Source organism: Seriola lalandi, unplaced genomic scaffold (assembly GCF_002814215.2).
Source record: "Seriola lalandi dorsalis isolate HSWRI2012SDOR001 ecotype SW California unplaced genomic scaffold, Sedor1 jcf7180002054549, whole genome shotgun sequence".
Lineage (NCBI taxonomy): Eukaryota > Metazoa > Chordata > Actinopteri > Carangiformes > Carangidae > Seriola > Seriola lalandi.
The window spans coordinates 141,316-157,996 of record NW_019525102.1 but is presented as its reverse complement, the minus strand read 5'-3'; the positions used below and the strand labels follow the sequence as shown (position 1 = coordinate 157,996).

At 38.8% G+C, this 16,681-nt stretch overlaps 2 protein-coding genes and 1 long non-coding RNA gene across 3 annotated transcripts; all 3 read right to left on the bottom strand.

Moving 5' to 3' along the window:
• Nucleotides 1-827: 827 nt before the first annotated feature.
• LOC111661730 (protein mono-ADP-ribosyltransferase PARP14-like) lies at nucleotides 828-10,642 on the bottom strand. The gene is made up of 15 exons (XM_023415387.2): nucleotides 10,360-10,642; nucleotides 9,271-9,434; nucleotides 6,852-8,975; nucleotides 6,491-6,727; nucleotides 6,130-6,354; nucleotides 5,799-5,865; nucleotides 5,146-5,292; nucleotides 4,965-5,024; nucleotides 4,498-4,674; nucleotides 3,904-4,042; nucleotides 3,712-3,767; nucleotides 2,104-2,823; nucleotides 1,859-1,992; nucleotides 1,579-1,756; nucleotides 828-1,404 (listed from the first exon to the last, which is right to left on the bottom strand). The coding sequence occupies exons 1-15, from the start codon at nucleotides 10,532-10,534 to the stop codon at nucleotides 1,124-1,126; spliced, it is 4,884 nt and encodes a 1,627-aa protein (XP_023271155.1). The 5' UTR covers nucleotides 10,535-10,642; the 3' UTR covers nucleotides 828-1,123.
• A 1,723-nt stretch (nucleotides 10,643-12,365) lies between these two features.
• Nucleotides 12,366-15,424, bottom strand: LOC111661666 (C-type mannose receptor 2-like). Its single transcript, XM_023415317.2, has 5 exons — nucleotides 15,320-15,424; nucleotides 14,443-14,481; nucleotides 13,860-14,237; nucleotides 13,281-13,613; nucleotides 12,366-13,061 (listed from the first exon to the last, which is right to left on the bottom strand). The coding sequence occupies exons 2-5, from the start codon at nucleotides 14,474-14,476 to the stop codon at nucleotides 12,724-12,726; spliced, it is 1,083 nt and encodes a 360-aa protein (XP_023271085.1). The 5' UTR covers nucleotides 14,477-14,481; nucleotides 15,320-15,424; the 3' UTR covers nucleotides 12,366-12,723.
• A 709-nt stretch (nucleotides 15,425-16,133) lies between these two features.
• Nucleotides 16,134-16,675, bottom strand: LOC147818619 (uncharacterized). Its single transcript, XR_015437807.1, has 2 exons — nucleotides 16,618-16,675; nucleotides 16,134-16,340 (listed from the first exon to the last, which is right to left on the bottom strand). It is a non-coding gene; the product is annotated as an uncharacterized LOC147818619 (long non-coding RNA).
• Between the last annotated feature and the right edge of the window lie 6 nt (nucleotides 16,676-16,681).

Here is a 16,681-nt window from a genome sequence, read left to right as displayed (position 1 = left end):
AAAGAATATGGCTCATAATAACCTGCTTACACATGACCTTTAGGGTTATTTTTTTTACAGGATAGCCTCAACACTTCATCTGCTGTCTTAATACTATTTTTCCTTCTTAATTGCTGTATGTTGGAGCACACAGGGGTTAATCATAAGACTTGAATATGAATACTTTTTTTTATAGGTAGATATTTCATGTTAAAATAAATAAGTCCTCTGTACTCCTTAATGATATGTAAAATTAAGCTTTTACTTTGTTTTGATCTTCTTACTTATAACCTTATAAATGATTCTAAAAATCAAAAATGCTTTTATCATATGATGACCATTCTGATACCCCTTAATGATAAGAATGTACCACAATCAAAATCTCAGCTACAAATCATCATTTTATTATCTTATTGTTCTTCTAAAACTGTTAATAAAGATATGTAAGTAACTTTGACTTTTGAGTAATTGTGTTATTTTTTCCTTAGCCATATGTAAATATTATTTAAATGTTTGTCAAAAACAGATACACTCATATTAAGTCAGTATTCTCCTGCACCGTTGAAGAGAAATCCTCTCTAAATTATAAGAGCCAAAATTACTTGGATTATTCTGTCACAAAATCTTCATTGAGTAAAATGTATGTTTGCTTATATGTATATTGGTCTACATACTATTAAAGTTTGTGTCAGTTTTATACATAATACTTGACATCATACATCATCCCTAAAAATTTAAAAGTAAGTTAACTGCATTAGTAATGTGAAAAAACTAGAGATATTTCTTAAAATATACTTATAATTGTTATCATAGCTTGGTAGTTCCATTATTCAGTGAGATAAAATAAATTAAGTGCACTCTTTGCTAAATTTATTGCACACAACTTAATTATTTTACAAGAAAAAAGAAAAGTGGAGTGCTTCTGTGGTATAGCATTGTCCATTAGGATGTTCAATACAGTGTCGTTAAGATGTCACCACATCTGGTTGTTTTGTTGTACTATGAAGTGCTTCTAGCTGAAAATCAGATCAGGACAAAAATCATTAACTGAAAGTAGACAGCAATCACTATTTTTGTACTTAAAAAGGATCATGGTTGCACCACAGGAACCATGACTTTTCTTGTTCCTTATCCTTTTTTCTTTTCAGTTGAAAGTGATGAGGTATTCTGGGTAGGCCTGGTCATCGTGGAAGATGACAAACATGGAGGGCTGCTGCTGGTTGTTCACCAAACTGTCGAAGCAGTCAGTGGGATCGCTGCCACGAGGAGGGGGTGCTTTCATGGAAGAATTACCGACTGTGTATCGGCCGGTCAGGACCCGAGCAACATACAGCCGCCTCAGGCCTGACGTGTCTGCTGGGGAATATCTACTGGCAGAATAGTCTGCATTGACCGCGAAGTAAACTCCTTTTCCATACATGGCAGCTGTGATAGAAAAGATACATATCAACTTTTGAGCAAAAATTCAACATTATGGGACTTTACTTTCTTGCCAAGAGGTTGACATGATCGATTAGCTAATTAAATTTTTGCTTTTATTTTCATAGAAACATTCATTTCAATGGTTTTGATATAGCAACATATGACAAAACTCCTTACCATGTGCTCCTGCAAAACTCCTGTCAAATCTGTCCCTTTCAATGCAGTTGCATGACTCTGCTGATGTGCCATGGTAGAGGGACTTCTCCCCGAGTTCTGCTCGCCCATTTTTGCCAAGTATTCGCTGCCTACACACAGTATAGGCATGCCACAGGTAGAGGTTTTGCACACGCTCAATCTGAGATCAGAAGACAATAAACCAATTACTTATTCTGTACTCCAGGTTTTTAATGCTTAAAAAGCTATGGGAAATGTACATTTTTTGTGTTAGTATACTGACCTTTTGAATATTGTATTTAGCCGTTTTGAGGAAACCCTGAGCTACGTCCTGATACTCTTGTGAGTTAATTTGTAGCTCAACCTTTTTGAAGACTTCTTCATGCATAGGTTCCCATTGTGCCGGCAACTCTAAGGCTGAAGTAGAAGTCATACAACTTAATGTTGTTCAAAAAAGAGGATGGTTTGAACATAAGCCAAGTTTAACGTGAGTTAAGTAAAAATTGAAAACTGCAAATTGTGACATACTTGCTCCGGTCTCACTCCTTCTCACTCTGTATGTGATCCCTGTTTGCCAGTTTTTGGCTTCTCTCGACTTCAGGTTTACCTTCGCAATCATTCTGTCTGGTGCCGTCACATCTGCAGACACTTGTTTATTAATGTGAGCGTTCTCCAGCACGTAGTTGTCATGCAGGCTCAGCTCTTGCCAGGCTCCATCCATGTCCTGAATCGACCATTGGACAGTAAGAGCCAACATTGCTTCTTTTTTGTCTTGGAGGTCTTCAATAAGTGCTTTGTGGACTGCTGTGTTTACAAGTTCAGTGACACTCAAAACGTCCTCTTTTAGGCCTCTCAGCACATAGACTTCTTCTCCTGACCCTGAGTGAGCTCTAGCTTCAGCTCTAGCTGTGATTCCTGCTCTGTTGCCATCCACGCTTGTTGAACTTTGACGTCTCCTTTGTTCCAGACTTATTCCTAAGACTCTGACTTTTGCTAGCACCGCTTCCAGCTCCATGGCATCAAGGCTGGAAAAATCATGCACATTTACCACTCTGTCTACCAGCTGCTTCTGCAGGATCCCCTCCAAATCACTCTTGACGGTCGTGATGATATCCGAACCATTACAAATCACAGTTAATACAGCCGGCTGTGGCTTTGAGGAGATGAAGGTTTCTCCTTGTGTTGCTGAAGATGCTGGGGTTTTTGAGTACTTCTCTTGCCACTCGTTGAGCTTCTGTTTAGCTTTTTCTAAAAAATAAAAGAAAAAAGAGACTGTCAGTCTTGGAATTTGTGTGATGTCCACAATATCAATTATCCACTTAATGTAGAATATTGTTAATCTGACCCATCAAACATCCCTCCTGGTTGCTGATCTGACACAATTAAAAAAGATTTTTAACATTATATCCAAATAATGCATTTCATAATAACGTTTTATACACTACTTATATCAGTTAATAGGAACAACTTTTGTGTTTCCATGTTGAGGAATTTTAATTAATCATGAACATCAACAATGGACAATAGTACTGTGTAAGATCCTATGTAATTTACTTATCTGTTTGGTTTGACTCTTTGGTGAGTATCATCATCATAGCTAATGCTTTGGCATCATCTTGTGGCGCAAAGGTAAACTGCATGACTTGAGATAAACGTTCAAAACAGACAAGTATGAATACTATGCCATACTACCAGTGTGTAGTAGTCACAGTCATGGTTCCTCTAGAATAAAGCCTATTGACTTTGGTTATCCACTGGTTTTTGTGTAGTGCTAGCATGTAGTTGAGATTTGTGGTTCAGTGAGTGAACTGGATGGATCGATGCTATGAAAGTTGCTACAGATGTTCAAGTTCCCTAAAAGATAAATTCTAATAACCTTGGTGACCCTCTGACTTTCTAATCTACCGACTTTTTTTTTTGCCAAATATCTGCAAAACTAACAAAATTCCCAAAGGTCTTTGTGTTTATTGCTAAATAGCAAATGGTAGCAAAAAAAGTGCTTAGCGCCTTTGATTATAATCCATGGGTCAGACTTTAATTTCTCGATGCCCAATCAGTTTCTGCACTGAAAAAGATGGACTACTGTTTAAGTGGCACAGAGTACACAATTTCCAAGCTTTGTACATGAAAACAAACCTCTCAGGTTGAAGCGGCAAGGGACGGTTTGTCCAAAGCGATTCTCCAGCTCTGATCTGCAAAAGCATATTATAGAGGACAGGTAAGTTAAACCAACCAAATCTGACTGGGCAAAGACTGCATCTATTCTAAAACTGTCTGTAAGTTTCCCTTCTATTGCTTGGTGATGTATGGACAAGATTCATCTCTGACCTGAAAGCCTGGAAGACCGGCTGCTGCAGGATGACAATGCGGATGAGTGCGAGTGAATTCAGTTTCAAGTCCCTAATAGCTGTAGCTATGCCGTCCAGTATGGCTTTACATGCTTTAACAGAGTCCATACCAGCCACACCTAACGGGACAGAAAGACAATGGTTGTGAATCCACATGGAGATGCCATACTGATGATGCTATTTACATTGTGACAGTGACAGGTTGTAAGCTTTATTTTGGTCCTGCAGTTAATTCACTATCTTCAAGTGGTACTATTTCTTATTGGTTTTTTATCAGTGTATTTTCTGATTTATCATTTTACAGTCTATACTACATTTACAGAAAATTACTGACCCACCACTAAAGGCATACATTCATCTATCAATTTATTGATCTATTAGCAGTTTTACCTTAACAAGTTGTTTTACCTTTATTTTTCATATGTTATTATGTTTTACATATGGTTTTTCACAAAAAAAAATAAAACCCTGAGTTTGATTAGCACACAAACAAATTATCCATTGACAGAATGCAGAAGTACACACAACCCCTAATATACACACCCAGTCACACCCATATGCATACAGTACAAACCAGTGTTGATGGCTGGGAGGGCTACTGAGTGGTAGCCTTTGCTCTCACACTGCTTCAATATCTTTTTGCAGTTCTTCCGAATCAACTGAGGGTCACACTTGAAACTAGCATGGATGATTTCTCTACAGCCAAGTAACCCGGGTCCTGTGGTGCACATTAAGTCTGTTGGAATGCCCACTGATGAAAAAAAGCAACATTGGAAAAAAAAAAACATCATGTCAAGATGGGTGGTGGTGAAGTTGCATAGTAGAATGTGACTTAAGTCAAGTTAACTCAAGTTTTTAAATGCACAAATTGAAAATGCACATAAAACACAAGGTTGGAATTGCACATTACAAGATTTAAGGTTTACCTTCTTTAGTATCCTTGTTTTTTTTTAATCAAATAGCAAAGACAGCATTATGCACATCCCTGAAATCTCATAAAAGTGTGTTTACAATATTTTTCAGGCCATCCCTAAGACTTACCTCGTGCTAACTCTGCTTGAACAACAGGCCCTGCGGCAGTCAGAATAGCTTTGGAAACACCTGTGGAGTTCATGAATACACAGTTAGTTTCAAACCTATGATAGTATACTGTATATAGCTTAATAGAGGAGTGGTGCTCCACATATATATCTAAGGTCAATCAAAGACATTTAGTTCATACCAGATTGGTTATTGGTGAAGTCAGTTGTGTTGACAATGATATCAGTGGCCTCATTTACAATGTCACCATGGACCATCTGAAGTTTGACTCTGCCCAGCATGGCTGTGACCTCATCAGTAGTTACTGAGACATGGCGGTAAAAGGAAGCTAAAGACACAGCAATAAAAGAAGAAAAAAAAGGTATGATAAAGGTTTAATAGTTTCAATCAAATCTGAAGTAATATCTTATGGCTCTGTGTTAAGGGTCGCTGATAGTGATACAATTAAAGTTTGTAGTGTTTTGGATTTACACATGCATGATGGCAGAATTTCACCACAAAATCTCTCCAAAATAGCAAATGACTGAGGATGACACTTCAATAAATTAAGACCCAGTTTATTTTTACTCAGGCTTACAGCAGACCAAATCAAACTTGAAAAGAGACTGAAATTTAACTCCAAATGAATAACAATGCTCTCATTTGCTGGATGTGCATATAGCTAATAGTATGCTGGTATATAGGCCCTAACTTCAAAAGGGGTTAATATAGTGTTATCTTTTTGTGAGCATCCATTGTGGCCTTAAAAGAATTAATGCTGCCTTAAGGATTTAGTAAAGTAATTTAACAAATTGTTGATCAACCTGCAACTAAAAAGAAAATATTCACACTAACCTTGATCTGGGTTAGCATCATTTGTGAATCCTCTTAGACGCAAAGTTTCCTGAGCAGATTGGAAGGTCTGTAGAGACAAAGTGAAGCGTTTCATTCCAGTTTCATGATCACATGCTATACAAAAAACAAAATGCAATCGGGTTGTTGTTTTCTAATGATTACAATAGTCAATAGTTTGAGCAGTTGTGACACAATAAATGAACAATAATAGTTCTTTGCACTTATAACATCAGCATTTACAGAATAAATAGACTCATTCTATATATTGCAGTAAATTTTGTAGGACTCTTTTTTTGTTGCAAGGAATGGCAACTGTACTTCCTTCCTTTACCTTGCTAGATTCTTTGTCGTTGGGGTGAATCACAACACGGACTCGGAAAGATGATGTGCTGATTCTTTTCTTTTCAAATGCCTGGACCTCCTCCAGAAGAACCCTGGATGCCACACTGTGAGGAAAACGCAGGACAGCACCGGTCCCAAGCATGGGGAGGGCAACTGAGGTGAAGCCTCTGATCCCACAGGAAGCCAGAATTTGTCTTATGCTTTTTCTCAGAACCTAGAAGATTCAAGGATTATCAAGATTACTAGACCCCATAGTTTTTAAGTAATGTTTCAAGAGTAGAAAAAAATAAAGCAGAGAAAGATAAGAAAATGCTGGTAGCACAAAAATCTATGAAAATACATCAAGTCACCTGGACTGCAGTTCCGTTTTGGTCATTATCCCAGGAGAGTAGATTGAGGAAGATCACTGCCCTAGACTGCAGTGCAGACAAACCCTCCACCAGTACTATCTCACCAGGCAGTGTTGCTCCTCCTGCATCTTTATAAAACTTTTCAATCAGCTGAGATCCTACCACACTGGACAAAATGTTTCCAACACGGGTAGTGAGAGGGTCATGGCCAGCCATCGGAGATACCAGGGCATCCACCTACGAAAGAGAAGAAAAATAATCTATCCATCTAATCATTCGAGTTGACACTTAAATGATCCTACTCAATCAAGTAGCAAAATTTATATCAATGCAGCCTCAGCATCTAAGCAAAGTTTCTCACCTGCTGGGTCTCGATGGTTCCCTGAACAACCTCAAAATGGACACCCTCTCCAGGAGCTCCGGCAGTGGCTCCTCTTGCTGTGTCTTGGGCAGCAGCAGCACCCATCAGGTACTCCAAATCACTCAGTGTAGTGTTTCCAGAACTTATCCCTTGGAGAAGCCTGTCACATGCCTCCTGCATGGCCCTCACCACCTCTCCTCTGTTATCAATCAGGATGATTCTGCTCAGACTTCGCCCTCCCTGACTACCAAACCTTTTTACAGCAGTTACAATAGCCTCAGAGCACACAGTGAGAGGAACGCCAAACACACCTGAGCTGATACAGGGCATGGCAATAGACTTGAACTCCATGATTTCTGCCATATTCAGAGCAGACTGGACAGTTTTTTCAAGTAAGAACCTTTCCCTGCCACCTGCTCTTCCAGCTGCAGGTCCAACAGCATGCAGCAGTGTCTTGCAGTTAAGCTTCCCCCCTGTGGTCACTACCACATCACCTGTAGGAATTTTCCCAATCTGCTTTACTAAGGCATTGCTCTCCCTCTGTATTTCAGGACCGCCTGCTTTACTCAGTGCAGCAGCAACACCTCCACAATGGTCCAGATCTTCATTGGCAGCATTAACCAGGGCATCAGCATCCTGCTTGGTGATGTCACCCTGACACACCAGCACCTGGAGCCCATCACAAAGGCTGTAGCTGGCAACTAATGTCCCTCTGTTACTCAGTCTTGTACCAGATGCCAAATTCTGTTCTTGACACTGTATGAGACACTTCTGAGAATGAGCAACACTTAAAATGCTCTCTCTTCCAGAGGGGCTTTCAAAATACTTTACAGCCCCTGGCAGGTTTATGGTGACTGTGCCCTGAACAAGGGAGTCTAGAAATGGACCCAGCCTGTTTCTGACCTCAGTCACCTTGCTGGATGGACCTTCCAGTACCACCATAGGCCTAGAAGAGGAGGTTAAAGGATGGAAGGTAACCCCTGAATAGTCAAACTTGTGCAGCTGCAGCAAGTCTGGTAAGAATTGTACTAACTCTGGGAATTGGAGAATGACTTTACCTTCAATGCACGTGTGGTCCAAGATAAACTGTGTTACAGCTTCACCCAGCTCTTCAACTTCTCTGGTGTGACCCAGTAAGCACACTGCACTGCCTGAGCCAAACACAACCCGAGCCCTACATTGCCCTTTGTTCATCTCATTCTTCTTGGCCATAAGCTTTTCCCGAAGCTCAGATGGCACAGCAGAGCAGGTAGGTAGATTAATCTTTACTTCCTTGAACTCACCCTGCAGTGCTTTTTCTGCATCATCCAGTTTATCAGCAGAGAGGGAGAAGACACGTAGCTCTGTGTCTCGTAATTCTATTTCCACCTTGTCACCAACCCCTAAAAAGTCACCTAGCATCCTTGGACCTCCATAAGCCTTCCGTAGGAAGGCCAGAAGATGTGGGCTCATGTTAGAAACTGTCCTTTCTAACACCAGATTCTCCTTCTCAGAAATCCAATCTCCAGCCTTAAGAATATCCTCCACAGAACCTTCCAAAGCTACCTGACCTGCATCTCCCTGTGTGACCTTAACTCCTGGAAAATTTCGTCCCACACCATGCTCAATCTCTTTCCAGAGGAGGCGGAGTTTGGCCTCACCCAGTCGACGAATGCTGGTTTGCCTCTTAATTAAGTGTGTCGCTCGATGTTTAACAGTTGATTCCTCCACATCCATCAACCTCGCATTCACCTGAGAACGTTTCCCAACCACAACAACCAGCCCACCCTCACTGTACACCTTCACCTCATCTGTGGTCTGATGAGAACTACAGGACTGAAGCAAAGCTTTGACTTTGTGAGGGTCCACCTCATAGTGGCACAGGTAGGCATCAAAGAGTTTGTCTACCTCAGCTTTCCAGTTTCTACCTTCATCTACAACACCAGGTTGGGCTAAACTCTTGACTAAAACCCTGCTCTCCTCTGGGTAAAGCTGAGCAGAGCAGGCCACAGAAGCAAATTCTTTCTCTAGTTCTTCCCCGGCCTCGGGACATTCCTTTAGGTAACGTAGGAGGTAAGTATCAGGTCGTAGTTCATATTCTTCACCACTTGGTGAAGGAGTTGAGGCCGGAACAGACTGCTGTTTCTGTTGTTGGAAAGATATACACTCAGTTGTCAGTTTATTAGGTACATCTCGCTAAAACGAATGCAATCTAATACAACAGCCCTGCAATAAATCATTTTTTTGTGGATTCTGCAATTTGGGGGGCTGGTTAATTGTATTATGTTATGTTGACAGGTATTTCTATCATTTTGTCCACCCAATTCAAATCAGTGAAAGTAGGCTAAATAACAGAAACACCTCTCTGTATTCACTCTGAATCATATTTTGTTTCTATGTCTAATGTGCAACATTATTTTTGGAGGTTTTCCACACTAACCTGTGATGAGGTTAAGTCCAGTTTTGCACTAACTGCCTGGCCTGGAGTCGACGTAGTGGTGGGGAAGGAGCTGCGAGGTCCGGGGCTTCCTCTTACAGTCAGTACCAGAGACCCACCTGCGAACTCCAACATGTGTTCACATATCTCCAGGACTCTTTGCTGAGCTGAGGCAGAATAAGTGGACATTGCTTGTTAGGTACTTGGTCTTTTAGAACCATTTTTCAGTTTTGTTGCCCCTCCATCTGTGTTTTTGAAATGAAATGTGTAAAATGTTGAAACCAAAATTCTTCCTTGACTCTGTGCATTAAAAAAGGTGTGTGACACAAAACAACTACAAAGAAATAGAAAACAGCTATGAGATGCAAAATGATCTCAGGGTTGCGAAATAATTACAAAGAGATGCAAAACAAACACAAGGAGACACAAAATGGCCATGAAGTGGTGTAAAAGAACTACAGAGAGACACAAAGCACCTTCAGAAATATTATGTGTTTCTTTCAGTCTGGATGTTTTGCTCCAGTGTAGAAGGAGTGACAGGTCTCTATCCCTGCCCAGGAGCTGGTGTTTTCACTGACACACGCTCTCTAGACTCTTACGTAACTTGCGACTATGACATGCATTTTTTCTTTTATTAGAGCAAGAGAATGGATTGCACCTATAGAATTCCTTATAATTTAACATAATTTGCAAACCTATACGGCTCATGTTGAGATGTTGATATGACACAAATATCAAATACCGGATCAATGAGATAGGAATAAGATTCATCTTGTACTGTTTAAAGAGCAGTCTGAGCACAGCCAAAGTGAAACTAGAATATGTTTCTAAATTTGACAGATATAACATAATTCTCAATTTGAAAAAAAATTAACATCGACACTAAACCTGTTTGGATCTTGGTCTGCAAACAGTAAAATTGGTTTATTGTATTAAATAAACAAATAAATAAGTGAAAATAATGTGAGTGAGTGAGATCAACATGATATAAGGCAGACATAGATTACTTTCACTTTCACCTTCACCAGAACAAGACAAACCAATTTAAGAAATCACCCAAATGCAGCAGATATTTAAAATCACGTATCTCACCTTCTCGCTCTTTAAAAGCAATGCTGTAAACTTTATCATTTGTTTTTGTCACTGAACCGCACTCTCCTCCTCCTGATTTTCGGCGAATATGGAAATAATTTTCTATCCTCTTCAATTGCTCTCCATCCAGACTGGGGCACTCGAAGAACACGGGATACTGGTAAGGATCCCCCATAGTGCAAACACTTGAACTGATTTAAAAATCAAACATTTGTCCGATGAGGTTGGAAGTTGGAGCGACGTGCTGGTGGCGCCGTGTTCAGTGGTGTCTTGCCAACTGCCGGCTCAGCTGCGCCCTCTGGTGTTCATTCATGGGTAAGACGTCAAAAACAACTACACACGTGACTTCCAGTAAACAGAGCACTTGCTACTTCCTGATGGTTTGGACGAGGTGGGATTTATTTATTATGTAATTTATGTAGCTCAATTCAAAAACATATAGAGGTCAAATTAGATAAACTTTGATAACAAGAAATGATGATGATAACAACATAAATACAATGGTAATGTATTATATAAAAACAATAAACAATAAAAAAAAAACAGCACAAAGCAGATGGCTGTGATGAATGAACACCATTACGAATTGGACACCACTGTAAATATTAGAGCAGGAGATAATATAAATAACTTGTGAGATGGAATATGATAGGCAGATAGATGGAATAACAAAAGTTGAAATTAATTTTTTTTAATTTTAAATATTATTTTTCAGTTCCAAAATTACATTGCATTGCATTACATTAGTACATTTAAAAATAAAATAAGAAAATAGGGTTATTGATTAGCAATTTTGATAATATTTTTGTTATTTTAATTACATTGTGTCCCATACATCACTGAAATTAATTTTTTGATTAATTTATAATAATTTTTTTAAGTAAGTCAATTTTATTAGTTGATTACATTTAAAGTGTTAATGTGTATAATCATTCAAATGGCACAATCCAGACTTCATGTTCCTTATGTGTTTCAATGAAAATAGTTCACAACAAAATATCTGTTACAGTGAATTCAAATCACCCCTCAGCCCTAACCTTAACAAACTGTGTTCTTGTTGTTGAGTTCACATGCAATACTGGACGTCAAATGATAAAACGCTGATGTCAGCATTTGAATATTAAAACACTGAGGTTTCAGATCTTTATCATGGCCAGGAAAGGGTCCTTTGTTGACAAAAATAACTGCTTGTGCTGTAGGGCAGAGGTATTTTAATATTATGGAAAACAAAGATGGCAGAGTATTAAGCTTATATTAAAACAAACATTACATGAATTGGACTCTGTACAAACAGTGAAGATTAGTTAATGTTAAAAGAGAAATTATTTTAAGTTACTCTCTTACTGACTCTACCTGAGCCTCTTTTTAAAAACAGGTTCAAACAGTTTAAATCGGTATTGGGAGTATTAGAGCAAGATGGATAAAGGTTGATATATTGGCTGATATAAGTTTATTGCAAATATAGCTGTACCGAAAAATTTAAACTTTTAAATCAAACTGCCAAATGGATCCATATCTTATATGTAATACGATATGTGCTTATGTTAAAAAATATAGTCAGCTGATATACAGCATCATTATCAGATTCATTAAACTGTTGAATATTAATTTTGGGATTGGCCTCGAAGATAATGACCAGGCCATTGCAAAAATATGATTGTTTTTTCTAAGGGCATGCATACAATTCAACAAATGGACAGTGAAGTTAATTTATTTTCTCTCCAGGAAATTCCTTTTCCTGCAAAAAGTATGACATTAGATAGTGGGTAGCTTTCTAGAACATTAACAGGAAATCATTTGCATTATAAAGACCAGTAACTTGAAGCATTACTCTCGCAGGCTCATTATGGCTGTTTCCAATGTCAGCAGGAAGCCATTTTTCTAACTTGACTGTTGATTTCCATTAAATTCTATTAAATTCAGATATTTCCCTTTGAGTCCCTTCACACATTATGAAAGCACCACTCATGCAAATGTTAAGCTACAATGAAACAAGGGCAAGAGGATCATGGTTTAAAACTTTATTCAGCTTCACAAGAATTTATTATTAATTGATATAAAAGACCCAACATGCGAACGGATAGAATTATGGTTTCACATATCATAACCATCACCAGATGTTTACCAAAGAGAATATTTTATGAGTATAAGCAGCAAAACATTATAGATCTTTATACTTAATTGACTTGACTGTTGGTAACTCTGTTTCTCTGCCCGTCAGTTTGTGATCTCTACATTTTTCATACTGCTGTTCAATAAAGCCACAAAGCCGTGATTACATGGTATAAGCTTGTTGCACTAAAGAAATATACACCAGAAATATAAAGCCTGTCACCACTGGGTCTGGGTGGGTTTTAACATTTCCTATACAGCACAGATGAAATCAAACGTATTAGTATCAGCCTTTTTGACCCACTGTCCGTCGCTCGCCATGGCAGCAGAATGGAAACAGGAGACAGGCTCTTGCCCTGGGCCCCAGTTGTCATAGCAGACTAGATGATCATTGACCCAGAACCACAAATCCAGAACGCAGGTGTAGCGCAGTCCCAGCCAGACATAATCAGTTGAGGCGTTCTTGGCTCTCTGTTGGACCCATCTCTGCTGGTGGACGTTAGTGATGGAGACCAGGTCACGGTGGTGCTCTCTGCAGTAATCCAAGGCTTCGTCCCAGGTCTTGTGCTCTTGGATCAGGATCAGTTTTTCTGTCAAGAACAAACACAGGAAGTTCGGTTCAATTATCAGAACATCATGTTATAGTGAGGACCGTCAAATGCTGATACTGATCACAAAACTTCTATGTTCAAGTCACTGCAAGTCAAGTCAACTTCAAGAACAGTTTATGTGACAGTAAATGTTAACCATCATCAAATGTTAAGATTTTTAAACAAGAAAAAAAACTGATAGATCTTTGAAAAACTCACCTTTATAGCAGAAGAAGGGTTTTTTAGTCATACATTGATCAGTGTCCCATTCTCCTGATGTCTTTACAAAAGTACAGTTCTTTTCACCTTGTCCATCTCTAAATGGCTCCTGATCCCAGTGTCTGAAAGAGAAATTGCTCCCATCTGACCAAGTCCAGGTGTCTCTGAACAAGCCGATCCAAAATTCATCGCGATCCGCTATTTCTTGCTTTAGTTTGTCATCTTCTAACTGATCTCCACTGACCAGGTCTGTGTGATGTTCTCTGCAGAATCTCTGAGCCTCTGTCCAGTTTTTTTTCTCCTTTTTAAAACAGAATTTATCACTGGAGCTTTCTGTGGAGTGAACAGACAAAACATGAAATCTAGTCTCAGAAAATTCGATTTTTCTTACAAGTGAAACAATAATAATTATTATTATTATTCATCATTTTTTAATCACATCAGCCAAGTTTTTACATGATTCTATATAAATAAATGAGGTGTACGTCCACATAGAAAACAATTATTAGACATGCTGACATGCTGAACACGCGTAACAGAACACACAAAACAGTAAGAATATGAGCTGCATGTTCTCACCATTGTAGCAGACAAATTGTTTTTCTTCATGACACTTCGATGTCTTCCATTTCTGATCCCTGATTTTCATCCGCACACAGTTCTTACGGTGTTCATCGTTCAGATCTCTATTTTCCCATTTTGCCTCACTTTCATTGTACTCCACTCCAGGTAGAGACCAGTGCCACATCCTTTTATTTCCTGGTTCACTGTACAACCCAATCCAGGCTTCGGTTTGATTCTTTACAGAGTCAAGGAGTCTCTTCATGTCTGTCATGTCATACACTTTGGCCAGGTCAGTATAATTCTCTCTACAGAATGACTGAGCTTCTTTCCAGGTCTTATTCTCTCCAATAAAGTGGTACTCATAGTGACGACATGTGAAGAAGGAACACTGACCTACACACAGAGAAAGAATATTATTTACATATTGATGCTGAACAAAGTCACTGCTTACACCACGCCACTTAATTCATACGGGACTCAGAGTGTGATTATTGGATAAGCACCATGAGTAGTGTAACTGTTATATGAACCCAGATTCATTTGTACAATGATCTTTAGCATTCTCTGTGGTGTGGAGCTGGTAAGACGAATCACGTACCCGACAGAAGGAGCAGAAACAGACTCCACTGCATCTTCACTGTGTCAGATGACAAGTGATACACAAAGTTAGAGGAACGCCTTACAACATACAGTCCGCACTGAAAATGTACCAGTCATTTCAAATGCCTCTGAAACAAAGACTCGACATTGCGCAGTCAGCTCGTTCATTGTAAGCAAACTAGCAAAGATTACATCATAATGTCAGGCGGTTTGTTATTGTGTTCACATTTGTGAAATCTAGAAAAATGAAAGGGTAACACGATAAAATGCAAAGTTGAAGTTACACTTACAACTATACAAAATGATTCAATCAAGTTTGTTAAATGAAACTGCTAAATTCAAAATATTCATTTGATTCTATATGCAAAATGTTTGATTCCATTACTGAAAAACAAACAGCTTCATGTCAGTTTATTAGGAACACCTAGCTAAAACTAATGCAGTCTAATACAACAGCCCTGCAATAAATCCTCCTACATGAAGGTTATAAAGTTAGGTTTGTATTCCAGCTGTTTTGCAGTGGTGCTGATCCAGCTGTACGATCATTTTAGAGGCTGCCGTTTGTGTATTTCTGTATTGCATGAAATGGAGTGATGTTTCTACTATCTAGCCTACCCTCACTGATATAAACAGGGTGAGCAAAACAATGGAAACACAAACAGTGGCACAAACTGCAAACCTCCACAATGATCATATGGTTGAAGAAACATCTCTTTAACACAGTTTCAACACAAACTGAACATCGTAACCTTCATGAAGGGAGGATTTATTATGACTGCAATAGTTTTAGATAGATGTTCCTAATAAACTGTCAACTGAGGATAAGTGTATATATGAAATCTCAAATGACACAACAGTGATTTAACTTAACTTACATCTGGTGATGTCTTCTCTCTGTGCTTCAATCTGATGTCTCTCTCTCTCCCTCTCTCTCTGATGTGCTGATGAACGCTGCTCCTGGTAAGATATCACATGCTCCACACACGCAGTGACCTCTTGTAGTCACCTTAACGTCTGATTTAAATATTAAAATACACAAGCTTCAGCTCTCTGTCCCTACCGCTGATAAAGAGAAGTCCCAAACAAAGGTGATTTACATAGTACAGTGGAAAACAAACAAGGGAAACATGGACAGAGGGAGAGAATGCATTCATGTATACTATTGAATATGTGAGTGGCACTTTGAAGATGCCAAATTTTTACATTCTGAAAAGTCATAAACTTTACCTGCCGAGGTAGAATTACTGTCATTTCAACAATGATTTTCCTCCAATTTCTATTTTTGTTTATTTTAATAAACCTAACCTCAGACAAAACACGACTTTCATTGCTGATTTCCGTGTAAATATATAATTTGGTTTGAATTGAAAGAAAAACAGAGATGATGTTCAACCAGTGAGCTGTCAGTTAATTCATTCCAATGAACCCACAGCACAGTGTCTTTCAGTTGGTGCACAGCAGGTCAACTGAACATACAAATGCATGAGAGCCACACGGAGGCGTAGTTGTGCTGGTTGTAGGCCAATAAACACACTATTTAACCACTGGAGTCCAAAGTTTATGTTTTGTAACAGTAAAATGTGTTTCTCAGTAAATATCCTGAGTTTAAACTGTTTTTATAAAACTGCCTATCCTTAGGTTATATTCATGTTTGGTTTTTTTTGGAAATAAAATGAGTACCAGCTGATATATTGTTATCACATTTATTAAACTGTTGAATATCAATACATTCAGCCTAAAGTATTTCATTTGTGCTCAGTGAAAACATGCAATTCCCACAATATAGACAGTAACATTTCCAAGCAAAGCAAAAACTACCTCCAAAAGATACAAACAAAAAAACATGATCGCTGTTATCTGGTACCATGCAGCCATAATGAAGAAAGGCTGATGTTCCTGAATCAGGACAATGGAGACAGAAAAATATGTTTGTTAGTGTAGCCACTTTAAATGTCTAAACTGCACTAAACCAGACTCTTGGTAACTCTGTTTCTCTGCCCGTCAGTTTGTGATCTCTACATTTTCATACTGCTGTTCAATAAAGCCACAAAACCGTGATTACATGGTATAAGCTTGTTGCACTAAAGAAATATACACCAGAAATATAAAGCCTGTCAGCACTGGGTCTGGGTGGGTTTTTAACATTTCCTATACAGCACAGATGAAATCATACTTCTCAGTATCAGCCTTTTTGACCCACTGTCCGTCGCTCGCCATGGCAGCAGAATGGAAACAGG

Bases quoted from the DNA above. Each gene is read 5' to 3' on its own strand.
- LOC111661666 (XM_023415317.2), bottom strand. From the start codon at position 14,476: ATGCAGTGGAGTCTGTTTCTGCTCCTTCTGTCGG. The intron at 14,238-14,442 runs GTACGTGATTCG...CTCTGTGTGTAG, and splicing joins GTTTCTGCTCCTTCTGTCGG to GTCAGTGTTCCTTCTTCACA. The intron at 13,062-13,280 runs GTGAGTTTTTCA...TGTTCTTGACAG, and splicing joins ACCCTTCTTCTGCTATAAAG to AAAAACTGATCCTGATCCAA.
- LOC111661730 (XM_023415387.2), bottom strand. From the start codon at position 10,534: ATGGGGGATCCTTACCAGTATCCCGTGTTCTTCGAGTGCCCCAGTCTG. The intron at 8,976-9,270 runs GTTAGTGTGGAA...TTCCAACAACAG, and splicing joins TGGACTTAACCTCATCACAG to AAACAGCAGTCTGTTCCGGC. The intron at 1,993-2,103 runs GTATGTCACAAT...CTTCTACTTCAG, and splicing joins AAGGAGTGAGACCGGAGCAA to CCTTAGAGTTGCCGGCACAA.